We start from the raw sequence: 17,841 nt of genomic DNA on the forward strand, positions 1-17,841 counted from the left end.
AAGACTACATAGACATGGGTTAGACCTTTTTTTGATGGATAGATACTGACATATGTTCCTCTAGTATAGCTTCTTAATGTTTTATCCTATTAAATTCTATGGTTATATAAGTGTTGAAGAATCCATTTTTGGTTGAAGACCGATCCCAAAATTCTATGTGGTGATCTAAAAAAAGATCTAAATTACATTAATATCTTCTATGTCGTGGTTCTGCACGCAATGGAGCCATGTTGAGTCCAAGGATAATAAATTCTTCACAATTTATTTTCCTACATTCTGTTTGAAGATCTGCTCTATATATAGTCTGAAGTAAAAACGAAATGTAAGAGTTTTTGCTCATTTTTGTTTAGGAAAGAAAGGGATATTAATGTGGGTAACAGACGGTGCGAGATTGCTGGTATCTTTCGAGAACATGAAAGCTCTGTCTACTTTTCATTCAAAGAATTATTGTTATCCATTAAGAATAAGTTACTGGTACTTTATGTCAACATATGACTGGTATAAAAATTATTTATACCAGTGAAAATGTAATACAGACTTCTCCAGCTTTGGTTCGCATTGTATGTTAGCTAAGTGAGAAGTTTTTCTTTGTTTTTTTCTTTAAAGCTCAGATAATTTATTGTACAACACGAGTTACAGGTGTCACTTAGTGTTCAGTTCTAGAATAGGCGACTACTAATCCTTACACTCCCCGACAGCCACCTCTCACAGCTGGCGCTATCTGTAAATTAAGTCATATTTTTAATGGAGTGGTAGCCCTCCTTTCTTAACACCAAATCTTGGCAGATGCCCATGAACTTTTATCAGCCGTCTCAATGCCTCGGGCTCCGTGTGAAGAAGACTGAACCCAACAGATAATATTTGTCTATCTTCTGTGGCCATCAATAGACCATTGGTTCCCCCTAATTAACAGTTATCGCTCATTAGTTTGAGGGAAGAAGTTATGGTTGCAGGGTGTCTGCTTCCAATATGCGTCTGCACAATGAAAAATGGATGTGAGAGCAAGTCCCTTAATGATTTCAGTAAAGCGAACATTCAAATGAGGCCCTAAGGGCTGCGAGTTACCGACGGAACAGGAGGGCTGAGCCAAACCTGCCTTTGTTTGACAAAACTTCCCCCTGATCCAGAGCTGAGGATGTGTTGGAACACCTACGCAGGAAGTAGCACGAGCCAGCGGAGCTAGCGTGAAAGTGTGTCAGTGACAGCGAGGTGACAGGTACAAGAGATTGCACAGCTCTCAATGCACGGGCCAGATTGCCGGTTTTTAATGACAGTGTAAAACTTTGATTTTCTCGCAGGTAGAAAGCAAAGGTGATTTGGAGCAGCTGACGCCATTTCTGTGCCAGCCGCCTGGCTCTGCCATTGTCTGGGGAACTGCAAATGTAAGAGATGTCACTAAAATAGACTAATCAGTATCCAGGCTTTAGTGTCGCTCTACCGCTCGATCCTGATAGGAAAGAATAATTCATCAAGCCGCAGTGCTTCAGATACGCATGTTGCTGCACAGGATAGACGCCGTCATTGTCTGGTTGGATGATTGAACCCATGTAGTCACTCAGTGGCTCGGTCCTTGACAGTACGTACGTTGTATCACAGAGGACATTGTACCGTAGAGCTATAGTGTCATTAAACTGACCAAGTGTTAGTGTGGTTAGTGCTATAGATAGGAACACCAGAAGCATCAGTACCATTATATATTCACACTGTACCGGACAGGTCTCATATTATGGCAGGAAAGCTGCCATCATTTTTTCATTTTTGGGCATAAGTTGCACTTGAAACTCCTGCAGAGTGTAAGTTTGTGATCAGCGCCCTCCTACCGCTTTCTCTGCCTGTTAATAGCCAGTCTTGTTTTATTATTGCGCTTGCTGCCAATTGTAAAGCGCTACGGAGTATGCTGGCGCTATATAAGTAATAATAATGATAAACAACCAAATAAGTGGGTTTCTTTCCTTTATACCCCTGTGATTTCCTTTGTGTTGCAGAAGCTGTTCTGCCCCAGCAGTCTATGGAGCGGTGGTGCTGTATACCCCCGGTGCACACTCATTCCCTGCGGTATAGGGAGCACAGAGCAGTATAATACCTGAGGGTCACAGGACACTTCTATCCTCAGAGTATGGACAATGATATGAGGATCACACCGCTGTAATATGATGTCATCACTCACCTCCCAGGACAGCGATAGTCACATTATACAGAGGATGTTACATCCAGTCTGCTTATTTCACTGCCTAGTTTATGCAGAACACAGCCGAGTTCTGGAGACGTCCAGACGACCCGTTCTACACATTCATAGGCTTTATGTACATCCTGGTACATGCGGTGTAGTGTGCTACAGCCAGTGCTATAACAATGGTATGCAGGAAAGGACTGAGGGGAGGAAACTACAGGCATAACAAGTGCAGCTTCACACACACACACATATATATATATATTTATATATATATATATATTTATTTATTTATTTCTGCTCATCAGGCACGTCCTTGTTCAGGAGCGACACACAGCTGCTCATGACACAGGCATCCATACAGCAACAGTGAATGACTTATTCTATGTATGTCTATATGTAGTAATTATTGCCTGGCCGGCTCCATTACAGCCATGTTATACTGTCACAATAAAGTGATTGCTGTCCAATACAGGATGAGGAGACCAGGAACAGAGCGGCTCAGTGTGGAGCTAAGAGGGTCAGTGACTCACAAAATGTGGGTAACTTAGTATTGTGAGATCCACTAACTACGTACATGTAAATGAAGGAGGATCATAGTGATCCCAATATATACTGTACATGGGTGGTCTGTGGGCCACAATACATAGGTTCTACTAACCTAAAATATAAGTATATAAAAGAGCTGCTGATAACATCCGAAAAGCGATCACTTTTATATGTAAAGCTTCCCATACATTGGCAGAACTTGATGTATGACATCAGATTACAAACATTCTGCAGCCGAGTGTGAGCTCCTGCTCTTTATTGTCAGTGACGTCAGAGAAAACTGGGCCGACTACATTGTTATTCATTGGAAATACCAACAGGAAGTCTGCTGTGCATACGGAAATATCTTCCCCCATGATCACAACTTTATCTTTTACATATGTTTGTATATATCATTAGAGGCTCTCATATATAACACATTGTATTTTTTATTGAGTTCCTCTGTAAGAATGTGTCATGTACAATAATGGGCATGATCAGTCATAATGAATAAGGCTAATCCGAGGAGGGGGCACGGGTCATGTGGTGGTGGGGGCTGCCCTGTGGAGGGACCTCCTGGCTACAATACAATAAGGAAGCCACACCCCCTGCTGACCACGCCCCTTGCTCACAGCCACATGGTGCTTTGTGGGACTGTCTCAAGACAACTCCTTAGGCCCTATAGTTTATGGCATATAAATGAAATAATAAGATCATCACCCAAAGTGCTGTCTATGAGACACGCACGGTTTTATTTCTTTTCTCCAATCACTGTCGTACATTTCAGTTAAACTGGGAATAACATTTTCAGGTATGATAATTAATGTGTTCTTTTCTCTTGAGGGGACATAACTTTATATTGGAATAAATGATTTGAAGGTATGGATCGGGGTGGGGGGAGAGTTGGGGTCTCCCGTCTTCTTAGTAATGGGACATGCCACATTACGCCATGTTAAAGGGGACGATCCCTGAAGACATTGTTATATAGCTGCCTGTGGATTACATCCCACGACACCTCCCACTCTCCGCTAAATAGAAAAGTACATGTCAGTAAAAGTTTCTGACGGGTTCTCCCAAAAATTGAATAAAAAGAAAACGCTCAATACTAAAATAATGCACATCCGCTTTCATAAGCCCAGGGGGTAAATTTATCAAGCTGCGTGTTTGAAAAAGTGGAGATGTTGCCTATAGCAACCAGTCAGATTATAGCTATTATTTTGTAGAATGTACTAAATAAATGACAGCTAGAATCTGATTGGTTGCTATAGGCAACATCTCCCAATTTTTCAAACCCGCAGCTTGATAAATTTACCCCCAGGAATCACTTTCCTGAGTAACACAGTAACACAGTCATTTCAAACAAAGCAGTTTCATCTGGTGTATAATTATTTTTATTCCTGGGAACCAGATTAAGTTTGGGAATGGGTTCAGTTCTAAAGTAATAGTAGTATTGGCTATTACCCTATCGTTCGCATTCACTACCAATATAAACAGGAACATCCTTACACATGGGGGTAATTTCAAACAGACAAACAAAAATGAATGTGATTCAGCTGCCAGACCATTGATGCAATGTTTGTTGAAAGCATTAGACAAATCATAATCATCACCATTTATTTATATAGCGCCACTGATTCCGCAGCGCTGTACACAGAACTCATTCACATCAGCCCGTCCCACTGGGGCTTACAGTCTCAATTCCCTAACATACATACACAGACAGACAGAGAGAGAGAGACTAGGGTCAATTTTGATAGCAGCCAATTAACCTACTAGTGTGTTTTTGGAGTGTGGGAGGAAACTGGAGCACCCGGAGGAAACCTACGCAAACACGGGGAGAACATACAAGCTCCACACAGATAAGGCCATGGCTGGGAATTGAACTCATGACCTCAGCGCTGTGAGGCAGAAGTGCTAACCACTGAGCCACCGTGCTGCCCATAAATGGTCAAGTAAAATAAAGTTTTAGGTAAAGCACCAAGTTTACCCTGTTTATAGATTTCCCTGTGTGTATATTTGTATATAAATACTGTTTTTTGTAACTAGGATTGATTCCTAAAGATCTTTCGTAAAACATTAATGTATTAATTATTTATAGCTGGGCCTTTGGTAATAGAAAAATGCAGAAACACAGAACTGGGCTGTAGTGGGGGAAATATACCTTTTTATTACATTTCAGGCAATGCTGAAAGAATGGTTTCTCCTTCTCAGCACTCAGTATGGAACAATACAAGATCGCAGCATAATACTTATCATCATCCCAGACTGACCACTTAGTAATGTCCTCTATCCTCGGCTCAGCTCTCCTCTCCCCCTGCTCCTTCCCGCAGCTGAATCCTCTGTAATTAATGCCCTGTTGGGCTTCGCACAATCACCTAAGCCCAACAAAAGTAAATCGGATAAAAAAAAAAATCAGGCGAGAAATAGTGAAACCAATTTAAAATTAACAGTGGATAGCGTGAGACATCCAGAGAGTGGTAACGATGAAGTCCGGTCCACATTACAATGGATGGAGCATCCTAATTAAGCTAAGATATGACTTCATTTAAAAAGAGGGAAGGGGTGATCCTCCTCCCTCTCAATTAAATAAGGAAGGTGCAATTTCTTAATTGGACATCTGATTCAGAGATTTGAAGGTTTAGCATAAAACGCTTTATAATGAGTAGATGTGGTCATCTTTCATCTACACAGAAACAGTGATTCCACCATGATGTGTTGTCTATGCAGCCAGTGTGTAGCCACCAGGCGGACCCCTCTGTGATTGGCCCCTTCATTACAGACATATTTATAAGTGTCGTAGAGACATATTGGCATTAAGGGTCATTTACAATGCTGATAAAAATCAGAATAAAGCCCAATGCTATTTCTATGCAGTTTGCATGAGAAAGTGCACGGAGATGTTGGTCAAGGTGCGGCGCCCTTGTGATTGGAGGAGGACTGTGGCCAATCACAGCATTCCATTCCATCTGGAGTTTGGATTAGTGAGTACAGCAGAATGCAGGGGGTGGATGTTGCACTTTTAGGTTGGCGTTCCTCATTTAGTGGCTGATCATAGAGGCTTTTACACGGCCTCAGAGAAGGTGGGATCGGGCATCAGAAATTAGTACTATAGGAGGAAAAAAGGAGAAGTTGAATTAAAGGTTGGTTAAGAAGTGATAGTCATCAGGACTGACTCCTTATACATTCCCATCTCCAACTGCAACCCCACAATCAGTTTAAGCAGCGGTATTTCCATAGAGAAAAGTGAGTGTGCACTAATGTATGCGCTAGATAGCAGGATAGGTCCAGCATCAGAAAGTGAAACGCGTTGTGCCTTCACATGTTTTGCAGATAGTAAGTTGCCCTGGTATATGAAAACTAATGAGCGACATTAGTAAACTCAGGACAGATAAGATGGTAGAGAAGGTGGGGGAGGCTCTTTACTAGCCGTTTAATGTTATTACTCTTATACATACATTCAGCTATTAAATTATCAATTGTGCCACATTCATGGCCTTGGTGACTCTGTTCCTGCATTGTACGCGGTCTTTGTGACTCTGCTCCTGCTCTGTTTGTGGCCTTGGGGACTCTGTTCCTGCATTGTACGTGGTCTTCGTGACTCTGTTTCAGCCTCAGTCAAGGCCTTGGTGACTCTGTTCCTGCACTGTACAGTCTTCGTGACTCTGTTCCATCCTCAGTTGCTGCACTGGTGACTCCGTTCCCGCATTGTATGCGGTCTTTGTGACTCTGTTCCTGTGTTGTACAGTCTTCCTGACTCTGTACCCGTGTTGTACAGTCTTCCTGACTCTGTACCCGTGTTGTACAGTCTTCCTGACTCTGTACCCGTGTTGTACAGTCTTCTTCCTGACTCTGTTCCCGTGTTCTACAGTCTTCTTCCTGACTCTGTTCCCGTGTTCTACAGTCTTCTTCCTGACTCTGTTCCCGTGTTTTACAGTCTTCTTCCTGACTCTGTTCCCGTGTTCTACAGTCTTCTTCCTGACTCTGTTCCCGTGTTCTACAGTCTTCTTCCTGACTCTGTTCCCGTGTTCTACAGTCTTCTTCCTGACTCTGTTCCCGTGTTCTACAGTCTTCTTCCTGACTCTGCTCCCGTGTTCTACAGTCTTCTTCCTGACTCTGCTCCCGTGTTCTACAGTCTTCTTCCTGACTCTGCTCCCGTGTTCTACAGTCTTCTTCCTGACTCTGTTCCCGTGTTCTACAGTCTTCTTCCTGACTCTGTTCCCGTGTTCTACAGTCTTCTTCCTGACTCTGTTCCCGTGTTCTACAGTCTTCTTCCTGACTCTGTTCCCGTGTTCTACAGTCTTCTTCCTGACTCTGTTCCCGTGTTCTACAGTCTTCTTCCTGACTCTGTTCCCGTGTTCTACAGTCTTCTTCCTGACTCTGTTCCCGTGTTCTACAGTCTTCTTCCTGACTCTGTTCCCGTGTTCTACAGTCTTCTTCCTGACTCTGTTCCCGTGTTCTACAGTCTTCTTCCTGACTCTGTTCCCGTGTTCTACAGTCTTCCTGACTCTGTTCCCGTGTTCTACAGTCTTCCTGACTCTGTTCCCGTGTTCTACAGTCTTCCTGACTCTGTTCCCGTGTTCTACAGTCTTCCTGACTCTGTTCCCGTGTTCTACAGTCTTCCTGACTCTGTTCCCGTGTTCTACAGTCTTCCTGACTCTGTTCCCGTGTTCTACAGTCTTCCTGACTCTGTTCCCGTGTTCTACAGTCTTCCTGACTCTGTTCCCGTGTTCTACAGTCTTCCTGACTCTGTTCCCGTGTTCTACAGTCTTCCTGACTCTGTTCCCGTGTTCTACAGTCTTCCTGACTCTGTTCCCGTGTTCTACAGTCTTCCTGACTCTGTTCCCGTGTTGTATAGTCTTCCTGACTCTGTTCCCGTGTTGTACAGTCTTCCTGACTCTGTTCCCGTGTTGTACAGTCTTTCTGACTCTGTTCCCGTGATGCACAGTCTTCCTGACTCTGTTCCCCTGTTGTACAGTCTTCCTGTCTCTGTTCCCGTGTTGTACAGTCTTCCTGACTCTGTTCCCGTGTTGTACAGTCTTCCTGACTCTGTTCCCGTGTTGTACAGTCTTCCTGACTCTGTTCCCGTGTTGTACAGTCTTCCTGACTCTGTTCCCGTGTTGTACAGTCTTCCTGACTCTGTTCCCGTGTTGTACAGTCTTCCTGACTCTGTTCCCGTGTTGTACAGTCTTCCTGACTCTGTTCCCGTGTTGTACAGTCTTCCTGACTCTGTTCCCGTGTTGTACAGTCTTCCTGACTCTGTTCCCGTGTTGTACAGTCTTCCGGACTCTGTTTCAGTGTTGTACAGTCTTCCGGACTCTGTACCCGTATTGTACAGTCTTCCTGACTCTGTTCCCGTGTTGTACAGTCTTCCTGACTCCGTTCCCTCCTATCTCATTTGATTTCCTTGGTCATAACATAATGACCCTTTCATTGTGACTGAGGTTCAGATTCCCTGGTGCAGTGTTAAGTTCCCAGTCAATGTAAATTGAATACCATTCTCTGAATGGATTGTTAAACACTCTGCTGATTTACAAATACCCCCAGGCACAGTTTACTGAAGGTATTATATTACTGACATGACATGTTACTACTAGGAGATGCTTCTGGATGACTAATGGTCTCCGGACTACATATGGAGACATCGCTTCCTTCTCTCCCCAATCAGTAATTACACTAGATATATCCAGTAATGTACAATGTAGTACGCGACAGCACAGTCCTTTCCTCCAGCACAAGCATTTATAAAGGCAGCGTACAGGGAATTCCACCTCTACACCAGAAATATTATATATAGATATAAGACAGAAAAGCTGTTGTACTGCCAGCACCAGAAAATGTGTATAATTAAATATTCTTTATGTATAATCTGTATTTATACACATAAAATAGAATATTTTAGTTAAAAGTCATAATCCCCACTGTCAAAACCCTGTGCCGGCCCCTGAATAGTCTAATGATAGTCACATATAAGCGGGGCAATAACATTATTGCAAATAACCTGTTTTAGCGTCAGCTGCATCACGTTGTAATCATGCATCAACATCATCATCATTTATTTATATAGCACCAACATATTCCGTAGCGCTTTACAATTGGGGACAAACCTAGTAAACTAATAAACAAACTGGGTAAAACAGAGAGAGGTGAGAAGGCCCCGCTCGCAAGCTTACAATCTATGGGACAATAGGAGTTTGACAATTGAGGTTAAGTCTACACTTGCAGTCGGCCCAGCCAGACTGCAAAGGTAAAAGTGACTCTTAAGCTAAATGATCCTGTCACACAACAATGTTGGTCAAGGGGTAGTTGTATAACAGGTGGTAATAGGGTAGAGGTTAAGAGGGTGGTTGAGGAATATTATAAGCTTGTCTGAAGAGGTGGGTTTTCAGAGAACGCTTGAAAGCTTGTAAACTAGAAGAGAGTCTTATTGTGCGAGGGAGAGATTTCATAGAGTGGGTGCAGCCCATCTCACTAATGCTTTATAACAAAGCTGAACTAATATGGTTACAGCATAGCTGCAGACTACGTCTCTGTACAGAGCTTCGCGCTTATCATTTGCTATTCCAGGGAGTAAACCCCTGACTCCCATGTGCCAGAATTGCAATTGTCCAATTAAATATTTAGCTTGTTTAATAAAGCTACAAGAAAAGTGTGTGTGTGTGTGTGTGTGTGTGTGTGTGTGTGTGTTAGCACACGCCTCTGCAAAGTCCACGTTTGTGACCTATTTTGAAAAGTGCAGTATGTCCCTGTTTCCCCCAATTTAGTTTTTTTTTTACTGTATCCACCCTCTTCCAATCCGACACAATTTAATAAGTTCTAAAAGAATGAAATAGGAATATGGTATTTACTGAAATATATAAATGTGATCACATGAACAGTAATACATAATCACTGTCTGTAGTACCAGTAGAATAAATGGGTAAAAGAGGAGATGAGATTACAGATGACCGTTGTCATTGACCGAGAGACGAAATTGAATAGCACATGAGTATAGAGGTGCAGCATGTAAGATCCAGGCTGTGTCTAACAGTTGTGACACATCTTGTCTCAGCTATACAATCCCCATACTACAGTACACAAGAAGAGTCCTCAGTAACCTATTATCTGTTGCGGAACAGCACAGGGAAAAGACATCATCTACACTTGGTCTAATGAGTCTGATCACAAACAGCCTTCCAGTAAGAGTAGCCACAAGTCCTGGCTGGGGGGACAATGGACAACACTGATGCAGATCTGCTTGGCTGCAACAGACCCCATTCCAAAATGATCCAGATTCATTCATTGTTAAGAACTGAATTTCAGCAGGTTTCTACAGCGCTTTTAGTCATAGACTAAACCTCTTCATTAACAGTTATGGGAGTAGTGTCCCCTGCAGGGCATAAGATGGTACTACACAACAGTATAATTATAATAAAAGCATATTTTGCTACTGAAAGAATTTACAATACTGGATTATGTCACACAACAAACAGTCATTAGTAATCTTGTACAGCTGTGGGTGAAATGTTTCAAACTGTGCTAAACTCAGCAAAAATGTTCACTTAATATTCGGGAACTTTTAAGTAAAATCTCCTGTTTCTCAGAAGTGTGTGAATAAGTTACACTGTCTGAACACTGATCTGAAACCTCCATGTTTATATATAAACAATGACTTCTTCTATTCAGCAATATGGTTGTGGAATTGGACTAGCGTATATTAAAATTAATATATTTTACAAGCATAAGTGTGTAAAGGATAATCACACATTAAACAATCAATTGTTATGCACACAAAGAAAGTGACTCAAAATTATTTTTCCCAACAGTTCTACGATATTTTACAGATGCTGTTAATGTCTTAAATGTCCCCCGTAATTTTAGGAGGACAAACGTCTGGAGTTTGCCTGTAGTCTGCGATCACTCCGAGTAATGCGGCTGTCAAAGGGATCACTGATCCCTATGTCGACTACTCCTTCATGCTCACACAAGGCTAAAACTGAAACACGGCAGAACTCTGGTGCTGGTTTGGCAAATGCTCCACAAATCTGTCTGTGTGAAGGAGCCCCGAGAAGTTATTGTGCTGAGAGTGATTGTGACACACAAGGAGTGATCACAGGACATCACCAGCAGCACTCACCTGAGGTGTCCTCAGACACGTTTACACACTACAGGACACAACACATCTCCAGGTCCTAATGAAAGGATCAGAGACAGGTAGCAGTGGTCGTAAACAAGGGAATGAGGGTAACTAATGTCCTGCTCACAGATCCTGACAGATAACCTGTATCTCCACATGGTAACTCCCCTGCAATAAACCCAGATTGCAGATAAAGGGCAGGTCTCACTTTGAAGAGATTGTAGTTAATGGAGAGGGATATATTTCTGCTATGTGACCTTCTGTCCTGCAGGCTGACATCTCTCACTTCAAAGCACTCTGCTCCCTCTCCTCCCAGCACAGAGCCACGGGAAGAGAGTGTACGGACGCTCTGCGCTGAGAGTATTGAAGTAATACTGAGTTAGATTCATAGAAGGCGCTGTGATCCGGTGATCGCCACACACTGTATCACATCGTACAATAGGGTACTTCTCAGTATTCCAACAGAGAGCAGGAACACCCTGGAAGAACGGTTCTCCCGCATACATCCTACTCTGAAATGATGGTACAGGGCCTATCCCCAACACGTGCAGCGCAGGAGGCCTGTGCACATCCTCCTATGGGCCTCAGTTAGTGTCAGGAGCAACCAGACATCAGGACAAGGGGGCACATACATTTTCTATTTGCATACAAGGAAAATACTGTCTGATTTGGGGAAGCTTAATCTTTACACTGTCAATTTCTCTAACTCTATCCGCAGATTTTATACCCCTGTGAATCAGGCCCTAGGTGTCCACCATGCGAGTATCCAGGTACTGGAGCACACGGAGGGGATTGTAGTCCCAGCAGTCTATACACCGTCACATTGTGGCCTCCCCATTCATTTCCTTTTTTCTCCTTAAATAAAGCTAGTCTAAGCCTTACTGATGCCTTAAATAAGTCCTGATAGTGAGAGGACATTGGGACAGTCTGATTGTCATACGGTGTGTAAAGTACTCTGATCACTGGATGTGTTCCATACTCTCCCAGCCTCAGTACAGAGTACTAAGGGCATGTACACAGCATTTTCAATTCAGTTTTCTAGTGTGTACTCTGTACTAGTGTGTACTCTGTACTAGTATGTACTGTGTACTAGTGTGTACTCTGTACTAGTATGTACTGTGTACTAGTATGTATTCTGTGCTAGTATGTACTGTGTACTAGTGTGTATTCTGTGCTAGTATGTACTGTGTGCTAGTGTGTATACTGTACTAGTATGTACTGTGTTACTATTATGTACCGTGTACTAGTATGTACTGTGTTACTAGTATGTACTGTGTACTAGTGTGTACCGTGTACTAGTACGTACCGTGTACTAATATGTACCGTGTTACTAGTATGTACTTTGTTACTAGTATGTACCGTGTACGAGTATGTACTGTGTTACTAGCATGTACTGTGTTACTAGCGTGTACTGTGTACTAGGATGTACCGTGTACTAGGATGTACCGTGTACTAGGATGTACCGTGTACTAGTATGTACCGTGTTACTAGTATGAACAGTGTTACTAGTATGAACAGTGTTACTAGTATGAACAGTGTTACTAGTATGTACTGTGTTACTAGTATGTATTATATTTTGCAGTTTCTAGAGTCAAGTTCTCTTTCTTTGCGAATGTCGGCCCAGAGGACTGGCCGGGTGTGTGTGTTACTAGTATGTACAGTGTTACTAGTATGTACAGTGTTACTAGTATGTACCGTGTACTAGTATGTACTGTGTTACTAGTATGTACCGTGTACTAATATGTACCGTGTTACTAGTATGTACCGTGTTACTAGTATGTACCGTGTACTAGTATGTACAGTGTTACTAGTATGTACAGTGTTACTAGTATGTACAGTGTTACTAGTATGTACTGTGTTACTAGTATGTATTATATTTTGCAGTTTCTAGAGTCAGGTTCTCTTTCTTTGTGAATGTCAGCCCAGAGGACTGGCCGGTGTGTGTGTGTTACTGTGCACACTGTACAAACTCTGCTTGTTTGTTACCCGTGTGAGATATGAGATATGAAATACACTTATCTGGTATACAAATATGGCTGTAGATTTAATGCCACCTGTAACCATGAAACCCTCCTGTTCATCATCATGGCACTGCCCGGAACTAGCACCTGGCACTCTGACCAGCCCCCAGGTGTCGTGCCGGCTGCTGCTGAGAACTACAGGTGTAAGATATGGACAGTGTAAGATGACAGAGGGTGAGCTCAGGCTTCCAGTACTCACTTCTCAAGTCCAGACATTATAATGGGAGGTAGAACCAGAATAGGCATCGGAAGGACCACTCTAGTGAGAGCCGTTTCTATCAGCGCCTGGAAAGACAAGATTGGAGACCGTGAGGACGGACCCTGGACCAGTGCAGCTCCCAACATCATCACATCAAACCTTCATATACTGTCTGACATGTACGTACTTTACTGCAATGCGATACACATGAACTGCACAGATAATACACAATAACAGGGCTGGTACTGTACAGGAACAGCGACAAACATCTCCAGAACTAGGGAATTATGGACATATACCGTAGTGCTATTTCTGGGTCTGATAGATTAGATCCTACAGGTGGCGATTGGGATCGTCAATCTTTTTGGGCCCATAAATGCTGAAATTTATGTTGAATTAGTTGTAAAATGACCCAAGTGTCTGGTAATATGGCAGCGTGCGACGCCTTTAATATAACAGAAGAGATTTGTATCTATTTCTGTAGCGAGGTTCTACCGGTCCCCTCCCACCTCCGCAGCGGGCCGACCGTTCCGTATACAGACATAACATGCCCCTACCCAGAATCCTTAGCTGCGGAGCTTTCCGCAGTTTGGAACGGCAGATGTCTTTTCTATAAAGGTTTTTAAACACCCTTAAATAAATTTCATTAAATCTACACTAGAGAAACATTACTAAACCTGGCTGGAAAGTATTTCAATACAAACCGATACCAGTTAGTGGTCCATTTATATTAATAGGTCCATACATTTCTCACACACAGAATAAAACATTCTATGCTGCCTTCAGGCTCATCAGTCTCCTGCTGTATTTGAGATCAGGACATTTGTAATCAGAGTTTCTGCAAAGTTATATTAGATAACGATGAACACAGAAGTGTCCACACGTTGAGGTTAAAAACTTTAATAAAGAACATAAAAATAACAAATTACTAAACCGGTCTCTGAATAATGCAACACTTCTGCCTGGTGCAGGGATTGGGAACGTCCTAACAATGTGAGGAATTAGCGATCGGGTTTATTTAATGTACATAACAGATTTATCTGAGGGGGCGTCTATTGGTTGGATGACTTATTATTATGCAAGAAAACCCTGCTTCTCCATATGTTTTACTGTATGCAGAGCAGTATAAATATCTCAATTATCTCTGCGCTTTTCTCAGGAAATAAAGAGAGAGATTGGTGTAAGAACGCAGGATAATGTTATGCTTCAGACACGGATCCGGTCTGTCTTCCGCAGCTGCTCCTGTAGATGTAGATCTATAGACTCCTCACATCCGGAGGCTTTAGGTGCCCCCCTAATACAGTGTGGGTTTTAGAAACAACTTGTCTATAGAATTGGATGCGTTTGGATAGTTTTGGGATATATCAATTAATTATCATTTGCATGTTCATTTAATACACTTAAAATTTAGTTCCCCAAGATATTATTCTCTTCAATCTCAAAATGCGTGAATTAAAGATCAGGGGGTAAATGTAATAATACAGTATAAAGTGTCCCATCCGCGCTCGTAGTAACTATATACAAAACCAAAATAAAGGAATAAGACAATACCTAATGGAAATGGTCTATGTGGTCAAAATTAGTAATTAGTCCACACAGATATTTGGGATTGGTGGTTGGCAGAATAGACGTATAACCAGCAATAAATCACGGTGTGCAGAAAAAACTAACATCAATTTACATGATATTGTAAACCCAGAAAGGTTAGTGTCCCGAAGGAAAAATACACTGATACATAAACAATGCTCTGCGGATGATCAAACACCAATAATGTGGAATGAACAAGTCATATGTATCATTCCTGGTGACATATGTTCGAGGTCAGTAATCACACACGTCTTGGTAGCTTGGTGGGAAATGTTCCTTAGGAAATTCTATAGTAAGCTCGTGTGGTTGATTCATATATCTCATGGAAACCGCAAGTTGAATGTCCACAAACCTCAAAGTAAACAGATGTAAGAGTCAGAAGACCCAATTAGTGTAATTAAGAGCGCGGATGGGACACTTTATACTGTATTAGATATTTAATCAAGGAGAGATACCTTGCAACAAACATGTTGTCTGGTATTTGAGCGCGTTGCACATATCTTTGGTAAATGTATTAAACTGCGGGTTTTAAAAGTCACCATTATTCAGCGACTGCAATGTCTTTAAAAGCAAATTTTGCCTTTTTAAATTTCCTCTGCAAAGTAGCCAAATATCAGCGACTTGTACAACCCGCAGTTTAATACACTGACCTTCAGATGTCAGATTTTTTCACGTACGTTTAGCTTCATCCATTGCACATTACAGTGACCTCGCTGCTTTACTAGTGACGAGAAGGCTGCGTTCTCAGGAAACATGGCTGAGCGCACAATATGGCTACCTGCGCTGCCAGGAGGGAAGACCTGTCAACAAGCTTACGACAGTCTGTAAAACTAAAAGTAGCAAGAAAATAAAATAATAAGGTTTCCCTCCTGAGGCTACCCTCACTTACAATCCCTGAGTCCCCATGTCCGCACCTGGTGTATGTATAATGTATATTTTGTATGACTTGTTATTCAGACTGTCTGGCAGTGGCGTTTCGTGGCTCTTTATAAACAGATGATGAATACAGCCGCTATTGTGTTATTAGACGGACTAGCTGAACCAAAGTGTCTGTATTTGATGGTATATCTGTATTTAGATTGTGTCAGATATTTTGTTCTTAGTTTATTAACAGGGATTATATAGTATCTGTGTTCACCAGTCATTGCTGAGAATACTAATTAAGTTATATTTCATATTATCAGTGTCTGATTCTTTGTGCTGCTGTGGTCGGGGGGATGAGACGGTGTTGACACAAGTAGCTCTGTGGCCGCAATACGTAAAGTTGAACTGGATTTGGATCTGTATTGAGTGGAAGATCAGGTCAGATCCCCCAGCATGCACTGCACATATCACAAACAACCAGGGGAGGGCTGGCAAATTTTAACCCGAGGGGCAAGACTCAACTCATCATCATCATCAACATTTATTTATAAAGCTCCAGCAAATTCCGTAGCACTTTACAATTGCAAAAAAACATTAATAAGACAATACTGGGTAATACATACAGGCAGAGAGGTAAGAGAACCCTGCTCGCAAAGCTTACAATCTATGGGACAATGGGGGTTTGAAACACAAGGGCACGTGCTACATCATATTGCACAATGGACCAGCTAGAATGCAAAGGTAAAAGTACTGAGTGGGTTATGTGTACCAATGTTGGTCAGAGGGTTGTTGTCTTGTGTTAGCTGTGTAGAGGGTGGTAATAGGGAAGATTAAGATGATGGTTGAGGAATATTATAAGCTTGTCTGAAGAGGTGGGTTTTCAGAGAACACTTGAAGGTTTGGATACTAGAGGAAAGTCTTACTGTGCGAGGGAAGGAATTCCACAAAGTGGGTGCAGCCTATTAGGTACGTTTTAAAGGGAAAAATATGCAGGTGGCTCAGTGACCCAGCTCGAAGTAGCCCACTATAAGACCGGCCTGGGGGGCTGATGCCCCCTGCCTCCCCCCTAGCCTAGTCAGCAGCCTCTGCAAATAACCAATAACAGAGCAGGTTATGGCTCTGAAAGTGGATGGGTCAAAACTTTTGGCCATGACTGTATGTTAGGAGAACAGCAACGTACCACTTCCCTCACTCTGGATCCTGGACATTATTTGTGTGGCTTCATTCTGTCTATGGATGACAGCACAATAATATTTGCACCGTTTTGTATGCTGGATGTATTTCTACCTATCACCTGTTATTCTGGTTTCTGTATAAGTATTTATAAACAAACAATAAATCACATTATGGTCACGTGCACTATGGATATGCAGACTGCATCCTGTGACCTTACTAAAGCTGCCAGCAACACAATCCTAGAACTGTATCTGTTCCCATAAGTAACTGTGTCTCATCTATAACACATCTTGAGAAATTATCAGACTAAACTAAGCGGTTTTGTCCAATTTTACCTGTGAGAAAGTTGTCAATAATCGCATCTCTTTACAAAGTGTGAAAAAGTCTCACAAAACTTTTCCAGAAATCCATTTATAAGAAATAGCAGTATTAGTATTCTAATAAAGCCCAAGGGACGGAGACAAGGAAGGCTCTAAGAAAAACAAGATTTATAAAAAGCAGGGAGCATATGGCCTATGCTGAACGCACGTAAGGTGTTTAAAGGGAAAATGAAAACAGCTGGAGACTTTACAGCAAAGATCTGTTACTGGGAACACGGTACAGTATACACGCAAAACAAGACTATGGGGGAAGCTGATTAACTCAATACTCTGTATATATAGTCACACATATATGTTCTAATGTTATTGTATATAATGGGTTATATTGTTATACTGGGTGAAGAGGTGAGTGACCAGCGATCTTACAGTAACCATTTTATTGTTTAATGATTCTAAATGTTAGCATATCTGATTGGCTGTGACAACATCCCATCGTTATTAATCATTTCTAGTAACACGGCTCCGACTATGTATAAAACTCTTCCTATAAATGATGGTATTTATTATTATTTCTTCCTGCGAGTTCTAGAACACGGAGATCTGTATATTTCCCCGGTGACTGCTAAGGATGAGCCTGGGAAACGGACGCTTCATACTAGACCTATGGTAACTTATCACGTCGTGGCTGTACGACAGAAAGTAGAGATACATACGTGTTTGGCAGCTATTCGCGAAGACCCAACGATCTGTCCGTTGCTGTCTAGTACGTCGATACCTTCTTCCAGCTCGCTGTGCCTCATTAAGACCACGTTGCAAATATTGGCACTGGCTAGAAAAACATAGAAAGGAACAAAAAAGCAAAT

General features: G+C 42.1%; 1 protein-coding gene across 2 annotated transcripts in view; it reads right to left on the reverse strand.

Annotated features, from left to right (window-relative positions):
- Positions 1 to 17,841, reverse strand: part of SFXN5 (sideroflexin 5) — a 185,600-nt gene that overhangs the window by 60,406 nt on the left and 107,353 nt on the right. For both annotated transcript variants that reach the window (XR_012679705.1, XM_075189508.1), the window contains exons 11-12: positions 17,692 to 17,807; positions 13,032 to 13,117 (exon numbers count right to left, since the gene is read on the reverse strand). Coding sequence is in view for 1 of the 2 variants with exons in the window: in XM_075189508.1 (XP_075045609.1) it covers positions 13,032 to 13,117; positions 17,692 to 17,807 (202 nt within the window). In the remaining variant the exon portion in view is untranslated. The remainder of the gene's footprint in view (positions 1 to 13,031; positions 13,118 to 17,691; positions 17,808 to 17,841) is intronic.

The sequence above is a fragment of the Mixophyes fleayi genome, chromosome 1, assembly GCF_038048845.1.
Source record: "Mixophyes fleayi isolate aMixFle1 chromosome 1, aMixFle1.hap1, whole genome shotgun sequence".
Taxonomy (NCBI): Eukaryota; Metazoa; Chordata; class Amphibia; order Anura; family Limnodynastidae; genus Mixophyes; species Mixophyes fleayi.